Source organism: Aquila chrysaetos, chromosome 4 (genome assembly GCF_900496995.4).
Source record: "Aquila chrysaetos chrysaetos chromosome 4, bAquChr1.4, whole genome shotgun sequence".
Taxonomy (NCBI): Eukaryota; Metazoa; Chordata; class Aves; order Accipitriformes; family Accipitridae; genus Aquila; species Aquila chrysaetos.
Window position 1 is genome coordinate 26,214,293 of NC_044007.1, and position 14,315 is coordinate 26,228,607.

The 14,315-nt window shown below is 40.5% G+C and overlaps 1 protein-coding gene across 5 annotated transcripts in view; it reads right to left on the minus strand.

Moving 5' to 3' along the window:
- Positions 1-1,178: 1,178 nt before the first annotated feature.
- ESRP1 (epithelial splicing regulatory protein 1) overlaps positions 1,179-14,315 on the minus strand; it is a 34,085-nt gene continuing 20,948 nt past the window's right edge. Inside the window, exons 13-15 of one of the 5 annotated variants that reach the window (XM_030012665.2) lie at positions 12,959-13,127; positions 3,272-3,377; positions 1,181-1,766 (exon numbers count right to left, since the gene is read on the minus strand). In XM_030012665.2, coding sequence (XP_029868525.1) covers positions 3,287-3,377; positions 12,959-13,127 — 260 coding nt within the window. In that variant the 3' untranslated portion in view covers positions 1,181-1,766; positions 3,272-3,286. Of the gene's footprint in view, positions 1,767-3,271; positions 3,378-3,895; positions 4,465-12,958; positions 13,128-14,315 lie in introns of those variants that run through there. The other 4 variants (XM_030012669.2, XM_030012668.2, XM_030012667.2 and 1 more) reach the window with 4 other exon arrangements.

Here is a 14,315-nt window from a genome sequence, read left to right on the forward strand (position 1 = left end):
AGGTGGACCGAGGCCCTTCTCAGGCTGCAAAGTTGCAAAAGCCTGTTTTCTTCTTAAGAGAATACACAAGTGATGGAGCGCAAAGGTGCAGCCCTTTGGCATAAAAGATACATCTGGGAGAACAAACAAAGCAGAACCTGATACTGAGCTCAGCCTCTCCAGCAGACGCAGGTCCCAGCTCCCAGGGTCTCTACACTGGACCATCTACATGTTTTAGAGTCTTGCACTAAAGCACATACACAGCTCTGAGTGCCTGTCTCTGGGCTTTGGGATGGTAGCAGCCCAGCTGTGCTTTCCAGAAGCTAGACCAGCAAGGAAGAGTCCATAAGATAAATCCTTTCCCATGTCAACCTTCAGAAATATAACCAAACACATTTTTGTGGATTTGTGTGTTTTTAAATCATGAGACAGGTCTGTTTGCCAAATACCTTATCTTGTTTGGCAGCAACTTTTTCACTTGGAAGATAGTTTCTAACTTGCAGCAGAGAAGAGTTGCTTGTGGCCAATTTTAAGAACAGATCAGCTTGCAATCCTCAGTTCTGTAATATTTATTTTGAACATGCCAGAGAACCCATCCCATCTGCAACTGTTAGCCTCACAAATCTCTATTTCAGGGTTTGTTTTCCCCCACCTCCCTTTGTTCAGGGCAAATAATGAGTATAATCGCCATGGAAAGATGCTGTGCCCTAACCACTAACAGAAGTCCAGTCCCAGGGCAGGCAGGGAGAGCATAGACTGCTAAAAGACATCAGTTATTTAAGTAAGAGCATATACATCACCTGATGTCACGCTTTGCTATGAGTGACAGTTGTTGTGCTGGGTTACAGTCAAAGTATACTCACTCTAGTTCAGAGACCAAATTCAAACTACTGTCCCTACCTCACCCTTCCTTAAAGCAGACAAGGTGCTGGGTCTTACAACTGATCACAATTCCTTCTCTTAAATATGAGATTGTTAAACACGAAGCACGGTGGGTAAAGCAGGAAGTGGAAAAATAAAAACAATATCACAGGAGAGAGGTTAACTGCAGTTCTCATTTTCTGACTAAGCAATGTGATCAAAGTTTGAAAATGCCTACTTCTCTAAGCCATTTAAAATTTAAATACCTGAGTACATATGGAGAGCATATAAGATAAGAATCAGAGACAAAGCATTTAATATCCCACACTTATATTTTTACAAAGTTACAGCACTTTTTCCTCAGATAATCCATTTTACATTCCTAATTATTTCTGCACTGTGTAAAACATGCCTGTATATAGTTTACAGAGGCTTCTTTTGCACAGATTAGACAAATATGTACAAAACAAGAAGACATTTTTATAAAAAACTTGTTAAATGCACAATTAGAAGTCTTAAAATACTTTTTTTTTTAAAAAAAGAACAACTTTAAACTGTGTGCAAAATTAGGTAAAAAAGACTTTTTTGCTATTTCAAAGAATGCAGTAGATCAGACTTTGTAGGTTCAGGCTAAACTAGTTTGTGTTAAGAGCAGCTTAATACTTTCTTTATCAAGAAACAACCCTCAAGGACTTGCGTGATTTCAGCACCTGTGCTCTCAGTGAAGGGCTTAGTGGTCTGTGTGTGCGTGTCTGAAAATTGTGCTTTAACTTTAAAACACTTAGAGGTCCATCTGCTGATTTCCAGAGTTCTGATGATTTTTCTTGAGCACAATTGGCTTGAGCAGTGGTAAAACTGGGAACATAATCAAAATCTCCATGTAGGCTCACTGTGTTTGTTCAAAACATCAGAAAGGGTAGAAGAATCTGCATGAAAGAATTGTGCAGGTCACTGAACACCACGATAAAAGCAAATCTTAATCTCTTAATTTCCAAAATATCAAATCTTTAGTTTTCACCTTGCACACACAGGATTTCAATGACATTTTCTGTTAGCGAAAACAGTGTTTCACTAAGAGTATGCCAGAATTTATTCAATATTACATGACCTTTTAGCATTCGAGGTAAAGTTTTACAATCAACTCCAACATAGCAGTGCCATTACTATCCCTCAGTGCCCACTTTGCTCACTTCTACCTTCCCATCTCTGAGCTGAGACAGGTACTCGCACAACTAAGCTGTAAACTGGATTGCGTGAAAACAGACTGAAGGACAAGGCCCATGGGTTCTGCCAGTTGGATCAGCTTCCCCGACCTAGGTCACTGCATGGCAATGCTCACCATCAACAAGCAGCTACAGGTGGATGGGAAGCGATGTAGCACAGTTTAAGCCAGATTGCTACTAAGCACCTAACTATGGCCTCAGACTGTTAGTTATAGGGATGGAGTTTAGCTTTATCAGCCCAGCCAAAAGTTGGCTCGTTAACCAACTAGCTGAGATGGTCACTTTTGTTTTTACACATGCTGTACTTCACTTTGCAGGACTCTTAGAGCAGATCACAGCACGGTGATGCTGCAGGTGAAGATTTTGCCCAGAAGTAGACTACACCCTGGGCTAAGTTGCCTTTGTGTCAGAGAAGAGGAAGAATGAAAAAGAGGAAAGAAAAGGGCATAAAAGAAATCTTATAGTTTCTTTCACTAGGTGTTTTTAAAAGACTAGAGATTACAGAAGCATTTTTCATAAATATATTTCTATGTCTTCCTCTAAGACTACTGCACATGATAAAACACATTGTGCAGCCATCAATACACTGCTTTTCAGTTCAACTTGCATTTTTCTGCACAAATGCTTTCTGGGTGACTTCACCCTTTGACTGTTCCTATATAGGAAATCAAGTAAACCAAGCTTGAAAGGCTGAAGTGGCCTGATCAGAAAGCTCACAAAAGCAACAGAGTAGCAGCCAGTTATACAAACAGAGTCTACTTCGTTGCTGCAATTTTACATCAGCACGAGGTTTAGAAATCAGATTCCGTAGTTACCTAAGAAAGTAGCTCATTCTGCCTAACCAACACTATATCCTAGTGCATTGCTAGAAGAGTAACAATCTCTGCACTTTGCTCCTCAGAGAAAACTGACTCTGGGGAGCTTTCTGGAGGCTCTCAATACTGATATTAAAGCTCGAAGTAGCACACATTTGGAGCCCTGGGAAGTAGGCAAAGTAGCAGCCCATATCAAGACTGGAGTAGTCAAAATCCTTTAAATGATAGCTTTAGTAGCCGAGGTCTTACATATTGCAGTCTGACATTCTGGACATAGCAAAGAGTAGCCATGTTCCCAGGGCAGCAAATGAAAAATCATGTTGAGTGTGGTGGTTATCTGAAGCAAACACTATGATACCCCCAAACCCATCTCCTGGGGTTCATTATCCTTACCTTCTCTAAGGAAGTCTAACTGCTGGGGCCTTTAAATGCAAATCCATTCTTTGGACACTGTCCTGGCCGGATCATTTGTGTGTACAAGTCCATCCTCTGCTGCATACTACAAACACAAGTTAAGATAGAAGCAATCAGAAGCCAAACTAGTGCAGAAGAGAGCCAAGAGCTGGCTATACGACCTTAACCCTTCATAAAGCCCTGGGCAGATATCAGTTCAGGCCACATAACTAGACACTTGTAATGTTCCCATCACCATGGCATCAAGAGCAATTCAACAACAGAAACTACACCAGGGTAGATTGGCCTCCCCTAACAGCCCAACACATGGGTGCACACAGTATCTTGAAGACTACTGTCTCCAGACTCTGGCAATCATGACTGGTCTCAAGAGAGCATCCCTGGAGATCAAACACACCTCCTGTACAGCCAGAGCCACACATACTCTCAAAGGCTCTAAAGGAAAAGTTAACAAGTTTGTTATTAGGTAGATCCACATAGGCCATTTACCCCTGAAGTTGTCCTAACACTGAGGGATGCCACTGGCTTCTCCTACTTACTGCACAATTTTAAGATGAAAGTTAAAAAAAGCAAATAGCCCTCCCCCTACCCCCCAAAGCCCATACTTCTTGCTCAAAGCCATCTTCATAATTTTACTTTATCTCCTGAGCATGGCTTCAAGCACCTACCATTTCATGCTATTCCTTAGACCTAGGACAGCCTCCTCAAATCACACTAGAAAGGTAGTTCCCAGACCACCTCCACTCCTGTTCCCCAAAGTCATGGCTATAAAAATACCATGGGAAAGTTTCTGCTGGGGACTATCAGTCTTTCTTTTGCTTGCTTACATCTATGTTTAAATCTTTAGCTAAAATGATATTCATGAAGACTAAGGTTAGCCCAAAGGCTACTGTCCCAAGATGCCTTGTGGAGTCTTCCCTCCCCACAAGTCCTACAGTGTTAGCCTGTATTCAATCTCTCTAAATTAAAGCTCAACTTCTTGAGTTCCTCTGCACTTTTAAGTCCAGTAGGTGCATTTGCCTCCAAGCATGTGTTCTTATCACTGTTTTCAGTCTTGCCCTTCCCCAGTTCCCACTACTTGCAAAGCCCTGGGTCATCTTCATACCGCACAGTATGGAAGGGGATAGCTCAGTCACAGCAGGCAACAAGCAAATCCAGCAGACAAGTCATTCCTGGACACAACATACAGACATTTATGGTTTCCCTTCGGTCTTCAAGGGGTTTCACTAAACAAATGCAATTGACTGAGGCCTAACACTACTACTTCTACAGTGAACAGCTATCCATGTCTAGAAGGAGAGCTGTTTTTCCCATAGGAACAGCTTATAATGCTTGTTTATCCCCACAATATTGTGTTCTTGTGTACCTTTGTGAATAATTGTTCACTGGTGGCTCCACTAGATAGCAGAGATGGTCAAATGCCAAAGATGACACTTGCAATCATTTATATCCATTTTGAGCCTATTGTCAGGAAAACAGCTACGGGAAGGTAAGATTTTATGCTGTAGAGTAGCATCTCCATATAAATTTATCACAATACACCACTTCCCACTAATGGTTTCCTGCATGCCTTTTCCATAATATTAATAATATTACTAAATTCTCTGACAAAATACTACCACAGTCAATATACCTATTTCCTACTCAACTTCTCAAACACAAGAACCAGGGGTCACCTTATGACATTAAGGAGGCTGAAACCAAGTCTTCCCCCTCAGTGCACCATCAGCTTTGGAGCTTATTGCCATCACATGCTGTCTACAACCCCAAAGTTTTAAATGTAGCTAAAGAGTAGGGAGAGGCATCCATGGCAGATATGCCCATCCATGATTTGGATGCAAGCTGCAGGTCAGTGCTCTCTAATAGCTACCTACCAAATGCATCTGAGGAAGGAGCTCTCCACACCTGCCAGCAATGCTAGCAAAGCAGTATTTGCTTTTATTTACTTATATTTCATGGACTCTTTAGACACAGCATCTTTTGTGGTCAATGGCAACTGCCATGGGTTAAAGGTTAATGCCACAAAGGGACATGCTTGTCTTGCTTTAAAGCAATATTAATGACATGATAGTTAATATAATTTTTCCAGGAGTAATAAAAAAACCACTCTAACACCCAAAATACTCACAGTTTGTGGATGTTAGAAGCTTTGATATTTTTAGTCAGGTCTTCCATAGCCTTATTCAAATTGCCACAAAACTGTAGCTAGTTAACAGACCCTTGTTTTGTTTTGATTTGGCAGTTCCAGCAAATATCCTCTTTCTGTTAAAATGTCAGGTAATCCATGAGTTTCCAGCTACTACTAGATGCACGTATATATGTATAACATTTAATAAAAAAAAAATTCTACTCTGTTTCATTGAACTAGATACACCCTGCAGACTATTTGCAACAGCATAGCTTTGTGGAAAGTATCATTAACATTAATCCTTTTGGCCAGCCAGCTGAAGCTACCAAGAAGGGTAATTTGCACATCTGAGATAAGAAAACAGAACACTGTAAGAGAACTTAAGCTATAGAATAGTTTAAATTTTTCTAGAATCCTTATGAAAACAACTCCATTACTTTTAAAACTCATATGAAGAGCAAGGAAAGAGACCTTTTTCCAGTTCTCTTTGCAGAGTTGATTCTTATTAGGGGGGATAAAAAGCCCAACTCCCAGACAAGACCATGATGTAGCTTTCTGAGGTAAACCAATTTAGTAAGGCAAGACAGACTTAGCTTGCATCGCTGTTAAAAAAACCAAATCCCCCAAACCAAACAAGAAACCACCAGAAAACGGACACGAGACAGATGCCTTGGGCAATCTAGCCTTCCTTTTGAAGCAAGGATAGGGCCCTTGCCTTTGGAAGGTATCGCTGTTAAACTGAAGTTCCTCTGCCTTGCTGGGCCTTGCCGAGAGATAGACCACAAGAACTTGCAGTGGCGGGCCATGAGAGCTTTACCTGTGTGTCCCAGAGCACAGCCTTCCCCCATCCCAGCCACTTGGCCCTGCTGCTGAGCCTCCGTGGGCTTTCCCTCAGCTTTGGCAGGCCAGCATTGCGTGGGGCAAAAGTGCTTCCCCTTCAGTCCTCTTCCCCCTGCACCCCTCTATTACTTCTACAGGCTCCTTATCTGTTTTAAGTCAGACATCTCTGTTTAAAACTCCAGCTATTCAGGCTAACCCTGCTGGCTTTGCACTGAGATGCTACAAGCGCTTGCTAATTCATAACACCATCTTGGAGATAAAGGTAACAGCTCCAGCAACAGCTTAGGCTAAGGGCGCTACCTGCTCCAATTCCCTGATACAAGATAACATATGGACCGCCCCCAGCCATTTCAGCATTCCCCCAAACGGAGGGGTGACAACCTCCTGGAAGAACAGCAGCTAAGCGACTCAGACTGGTCACGTCTCCAGATGGAAAAGCAGTAGGTAGAGGACACTAGTAATGAAAAGTGTCCAGGGAGGGATACAAGACAAATAGCTATTCCAGCCTATCTTCTCTGGTTAAACATACCCCAGGAACAAATACTTGCATGTTTTACATGAGGTCAGAGAGGACTTCTACAGCTGTTCTTAGTAGTTGCATATCACTATACAGTGATGCAGTACAAGACCTTACCTGTTTTTATATCAGTCTAGTTCTTGAAATCAAACATGATATGAAGCATTTCCCAATGCAAAACTTTTTTCCTTATGAATCGATCCTTCTTCTTGGATCTAATCAACAGCCAGATTGGATTTTTTTTCCAATCCATATTTCTGAGATTGTGGTATTCTCCAAAGACTCTCAAAATAAAAGACAATTAAGTTTCAGAAATCAGTTTTGGATGCAGAACAAGTTTTCACATGTTCTAAAGGTTCATGTTGGCATTTAAACGCCATTTATGCACCTCAAGGGACCCCAAATGTTCATCACTAAAATATTACATAAACATTGAGGATCACGATCTCTCCCATTTGATTTCCTAATATTTTTTTCCATTATACATTTGCTTAACAGATACCAATATCCAGAAGGAAGCTGTGGTTTATATTAAAAGTGGGTGTGAGTTGGGAGCAGTCAGCATACATAACCAAGCAGGTTTTCCGATCTCTGCCAAGCATCCTGTAGGTCAGTCAAGAGAACCACAGACATACCTAGCACTTTTTGCATGCAGTAACAGATATGTGCATAGACACCATCTACAGGTTTCAGTTCCTTCCCTGCAGATTTTCTATCCCTATTTTCCCTATTATTTTGCTCTCTATAGACCTGAAATCTAATAAATCTATAAATCTATAGACCTAGTTTTTTGTTTGTTCAGCATTGACTATTTTCTGCTCTGTAGCAACAGATACTGAAGATATCCTTTCATCAGGCTACTGATTGACAGCTTCTATCCGTTTCAGGACTGTAAGACAGGTCCTATATTACAGGTTAGTCTTACTACATACCCCTCACTATACTACTCAGAGGAACACTAACAGGGAAAGTCATGGGAGAGAAAAGAAGGGGGAGGAGGGATGGAAGAACAGCTTGGACTCATCCACTAGTGTTTTGAGATTAAATTAGCCTCCCACTTTAGCTTCTACCTAGCTCTAGGAAACCCACCAGACCCTGAGCTCTGCAGCACCTAAAGCTGGATCCTCTGACTGAAGCCAGCAGGAGGAACAGCAAAAAGCAGAAGGTGCATATCACCAAGCAGCCTTCAGAAAACCTCAAGGAAATTTGACAGATCACCCCAGCATCTGATGAACAACAGATTTTTTTCCAGAGACCAACAGGGATTTTCAACTACTCCTTGGGCTGGCACATGGCACAGGTCATGGGTATAATGTGCAGGTATACACAAGCTTGCAGCATAATGCCTATAATGTTCATTGCTGGAAAGCAGCCCAAAAGCAGGAGAAAATGCAGCTTCAGTGTAAAGCCTTTTTAGAAGTGGTTCATACAAAGTTTGAGAGAGGCAAAGCTAGTAAATTTTGTGGTATAATTATCAGAGTTGAAAGTTTTAACATGGTACTTTGTTCATAGAAACCAACAAGTCATACTATTAGCAAAAGTATTTACATAACCAGAATGATTTTCCCTTTCCAAGACTGAAATGTGTATCCATATTTAAAGAAAGGCCATATAACTTGACAAATAACAGAAGTATGAGTGTTAAATCATCAGGTCATCTGTTAATCTAGTAGAAACACTTAGATCCCCATGGCTGCTGTTTAGTCATGTACAAATATCACAGACCGTGTTCTCAACAGGGAAGGCTTCTTTTTTTAAAGTAAAAAAAAAAAAAAAAAAAGTTTTCAGCTCTAAGGAGCCTTATTCCAAGATCAACCCAACTCTACCCCTGGAAAGACCAAAAGCTCCTTCCGTACAGATGCCATCCCCACATTTAATCAGATAACCTGCTGTCCACTCAACACATATCTAACCAGTCTGCCTACTGCAATCAGCTTCCCATCTGTGTAAGTTAATAGTAGCATGACAATAACAAGCAATGGGAACAGAGCCCCAGAAACACTTGCTGCTGCTGCAGACTTTAATGGTCTGCCCTGAGTAGTGTTGGGACTTTCAGCACATCCCTGTAGAGGGTTGCTGCTGAGTAAAGAGAAGCATCCAGCAACATAACTTTGTGCCCTGAATAAGCTGAGATCACTTGCCATCACTGCAAATGTTTAAAAAAGCCACCTGCATGGATGACACACATGCCTTGAGGCACAACAGGAGGTTATTCTCTCCCACCACCGATCTGTGTTGTAAATAAGCAAAAGGAAAAACTGCTAACTGAACATCAAATCATTCAGTGTATTAAGCAAACAAAAGGAACTGGTATCTGTGAGTAGAACCTCCACCAGCATCCAGTGGGATTTTTTATGGTGGGTCGAGTAAGTCTTGAACACTGCTACCAGCAACAACATTTTTACAGGCTTATCAACTTTGAAGAAAGGTGTTGGTTTTTTTTTTTTTTTTAATTTAAATAATTTTACTATTCTGATACTCAGATACCTATTGATCAAAGCATTACCATTCTGCTGCTTTTCAGGCACCATGGCAGTCTTACTAATTAAAACCTACAAATGAAAAGATGACAGCCTTTGGAGGCATGCAACAGTCTTCCCTGCTAATACACTCCTTCTCCAATGAAATACAGTAGTAGTTAAAGGCACCCCTTGCTGTTCTAAGTGAAGGTAGCTTGCCAAGGATGAGAAAAGTGAATTCTTAAGTCTTCCCCCCAAAACAATCATTCTGGTGACAAGTTTGTGCCATTAACTAAAGAGTTGAGGTTATTTTGACAAATCCGTGATGGAGACCAGCTTGCCGTAAGCAAGGATAGGTAATGAAAAGTCCCAAATTCTGCCACTTGATGTAAACACGTGAACTCCATTTGCTGGACAGCAACTAAAAGCCACCAGTAGGCTTTTATGCTCAGTGAGCCCATTCACTGCAGATGTTATCTCATGCAATCCAAGCTGACATACTTATTAAAAAAAAAAAAAAAAAGAGTACTACAGTTTAAGAGCTGTGGTCCAGAGTGTTGCTATGATGCTATAACTAAGTTGATGAAGAGGTTTTGTTTCTGGCTGCTGCTGTTCTCCATCTGTGACACATGTCCCAGGCTAAATACACATATGGTTGTTTCCTAACCCAGTTCTGTCAAATGATGCTGGTTAGCCAGACACACAGATATGCAAATAAAGCTGCTGGCAGCAGCTCTGAATGGTATCACTCCTAATCCAGCCAACTTGTCCCTAGTTTTGCCAGTTTAAACCCGTTGTAACTTAATTGTGCTTCAATATGGATCTGAGTAATGACCAAGGTTAGAAAAAAAGCCTCACTTGTTCTGCATGATGGTCATTATGGAGGATCTGATCCATTGCAGAGAACAAGTGAGATTTTTTTCTAACCTCAATCATGTTATTTTTATACACACACACTTTTTATGTATGTATGCAGAAGTATATATTAATGCTATATGTATGTTGCATATGTATATAATATATTTATATATTTTTACAAGTTGATTAGTGCATAATGAGAAAAAACATACCCAAACCATAGCAGAAAGAGGCAGAAGCAGATAGATGAACACACTAACAAATTACCCTTTATTTCCTTGTGCAGCAAGTGTCAGAATCATGCCTTTAACTACCACATAAAAAGACCTTTTAATTCAAATCACTCCAATGGAGAGAGCTATACATACACTGACACAACAGGGAGATAACCCAAACTTAGTCACTATTAGACCAACTCAGCTGAATACAACTACAAACACACTGGAAAAGACCCACGCTTACAAGCAGTACCTGTATCTTTCAAGACAAGTACTACTTCAAAGATGCGAACGAACAAGTTCACCTACCCACCTTGGTTCAATAGGATAAGAGTTTACCATAGGGGACAGAACATAAGAACACTCTTCCAGTTATTTTGAGTTCAAGGACTTCCTGAGCCAGATGTGGTTTCTGTGTATTCACTAACTCACAATGAATTTCCTGCCCTTGACTTTATCCAGTTTGTTTGAACCCACATCAGTTTTCAGCTTCCACGTAATTTTTTGGCTACAAGTCCCACCAGCATACTACCCACTGAGTAAGAAGCTCTTTTTTTCCACTTCACTACTCAAAATATTGTTGAAAAGAAAACAAAGTTTGTGTTCCTACAATTATGGATTTTGACAGAAGCTTTTGAGGTTTTAAAGGCACTGCTTAAAAGTGATCAAAATGGCATTAGAACTGAATAAATACAATAAGATTTAACTTTGTTTTAAAACTACCTATCCTGTAGCAGTAACTTTCAAGTTTGTCTATAGTAAAAGTTTCTATAGAACATTAGCAGTTATTCATTACTTTCAACATACATACAGCAACTAGTACACTTATTTATCCAAGATTAGATAAGGAAAGAAAGTCCTCACTCCCATGAATCCTATTATTCGTTTTCTCAAAAGCCTGGGACTAGGCAGAGACCAAGACCACTGATTTGCTGTCAGAACATGTTGCCAGATATAATTACAAGCTGAACAGAGATATCAAAGGTTGACAGATCCCGAATAACTTGCTCTCCCTCCTTTTCATTAGGAGTTCACTAAAGCTATTTTAATAGCATAGAAGGCATCCATTTCTTTACACCATTGGGTTTCATTGCCAAAGCTATAAGAGCATTAAGACAAGTCTGAGAGTTTCAGGGATTTCTGAGAGATACTGAAGACCAAAGCAATGCCTCCCTCCCCCGTACCATCTAGGTTGATTACTGTGCAAAGAATGGAATTGGCTGTTATAAAGCAACTTGACCTTGCAAAACACAAGTGGTAGAACCTTTTGGCAGCAGGTCAAAGGAACTTTCCTTATTTCCATAAGTATTCACTAGTTAGATTTATGAACCATTGTCTGATCATTAGCCACCAGCTCTGTATTGCTTTTCCATGTACATGCATTTAAATGCACCACTTAGTACAGAGGATACCCTATTCTTTCCTGCTGCACATGCTTAACTTTTTTTTGAATTAAATTTCAGAACCAGAAAACTCCATTTAAGAGAGTTCAGACTCTATTATTACTTTAAGAACAACAACATGTCAAAGTCACTACAAACTATTACTGTTACTGTGTTCTCATGACATATAGAACTATTGAGAAACTTGTTTTATATTGCCAGTGCAAGTTTGGAATTTTATTTTTCTTGATCTTACATTAAAGAGGCTGAGTATGGTAACATATTATCATAATCATAAGACAGACATTGAAGGCATTATAGAAATTAACTCATGGGTGAAGAAAACATTTTAATAAAAAAAACAAACAAAAACATAACAGGCAGCTCACAGACATACTGGTTTAGTGTAAAGTAATAAGAAAACCTTTGTTATCTTACAGGTACTAGAGAGCCCATATTGCTCAACAACTTCACAAGTAGCTATTTGGACCCTTCTCCAGAGATAAAAAGCACTGGTCAGAATCTATTAGAAGACTTGAGCTCTTTAGCAGGTTTCCTGTCAGATGAGGAATGGTTTATGGCTTACAGGGAACATAGCTCTTTCCAAGGCCTCATGACTACAGAGGGCAAATGGAAGCAAGAGTTTTTGTTCCATAGAAGATGCTAATATAGCCAGAAGAGCCAAAAGCCCTTCATGAGAGGTGTTTATGAGGTCAGGAAGAATATATGCCTCTATATGCTTTACATATGCATTCAATACATGTATGCTTCAATGCAGTACTTATTCATAAATAAGTAAACTGAGTTTTCACCATAAAGGTCAAAAGTTACTTTATTACAAAAGCAAAGAGCCAGAATTTCAGAAGCTGTTAGGGCAGACCCCAATCCACCCATTCGAAAGAGGGGCCAAGGGCTTCTTTATGGACATGGGAAAGAGTACTGCACACACCAATTCCCACTGAGGGCACAACAATTCAAACTAACAAGTTTAAGAGGCATGTTAGGTAAAAAAAACAAAACAAAAAAATCCCACTGTAACTATGTGACTTATGTTTTTTTTTTTTTAAAAATTGTCACTACCTGAAATACTCTAAAACTTGGGAAATCCCTAGATACCCTGAAATTGTTTCCCTGAACAAGATACTGAACAAGCTGTTCTTGGTATCACAAGCCTTTAACACGGCAGACAATGTTCTTTTGTGAGATTTGTGCATTTGCTGCAAAAAGACTTCTTTGTTCCTGCTTCGTTTCTCCTCTGCTTTACCTGGGGTAGTACGCTGTGTAGTTCATGAAGAGCTGAGCCCCAGCAGGGTAGTACGCCGTGGAGGGCTGGAGCGTTCGTGGGTTCAGGAGCATGGATGGCTGATACAGAGCAGCTTCTGTTGGCACAACTGCAGCAGGAGCCGGAAAGGAGTAGGAAGGGGGTGAAAGGCCTAAAGGGAACAAATGGAAAATAGATTAGGACCTTCTGAATTCCAGCATATATATGGTCTTCATTAGCTGAACAACTCTGCAGTAAGAGCCTTCACAAGCTTCTCATTCTCTTGCTCATCACAGAAAATAAATCTGAGCTTGACTACAAGTGTTGTGCCCACCCCCCCCCCCCAAACACAAAGTCAGTAATACACAAAAAGCCACCTCTCACTCTGGGAATAGGGTGTCTTTCTGAAGACGAGGCCAGTTTTTCTTGTCTAGGCTCAGATTTTAATGAAGTCTCCATCAAGAATGAGACTTCTCCACTGTAAAAAGGAAACAAAGAAACTCCCGTGCTAAAGATCTGCCTAACATTCCTCACAGCAGAGGACACCTTTTCATGCTGACACTCCCTATCCTCCAAACAGCTCTGTCTTCAATTAACCAACAGCACAGTGAGAGAAGTCATGGCTTTGCAGCTTCAAGTGTCAACACTGAGTTTAAAAAAACCCCAAAAAAACCAAAAAACCCCAGGACTTTGTGGTGTTTCAACAAGGTGTGAGGTCCTAAATGAACTCTCACTCATAAGAGCTCACCCTCTTCCTTTACCACTCTTTTCCTTTTCTTCCCTCTTCCCCTCCCCAGTGCCATAAAAATGAACATATTGTGGAATGGGGCAGTGACAGAGCCAAAAGGGCTTATCTGAGGAATACATCACTGGCATTGATAGTTGGAAATGGCAACACTGACACCTAAGACTTCCCAAAGTTTGGGACTCTGGCCAAGAACCTGTCCTAGGAGCTCTCAGGAGAAGCTTCCAACCCCTGTCTGGAACAGCTGTCACACATAGAACTACATATTGCAGATCCCAGCTCAGAAGGATACTTCCATTGGAGAAAAAAAGAAAAAAAACCAACCAAAAGAGAAAACTTATCTCCTAAGGATTAGGTGAAGGTCTATTCACACTCAAAAGGAGCCACACCCAAGAAATTTACTGCCATATTGGCAGCTCTGACTAGGATTTAGAAGACACTTCTTAAAGCCAACAACAAAAATAATACATTTGCATAGAGAGACAGAGAGAAAGCTCCTACTTGACTACCTTGCCATTTATGATCTTGGAAGCAAAGTATTATTTTTCCCATAGGCTCAGATTTATATGGCACATATGCTTAGTAAGTTAGCCCTTAAGCTCTTAAAGCATTTCC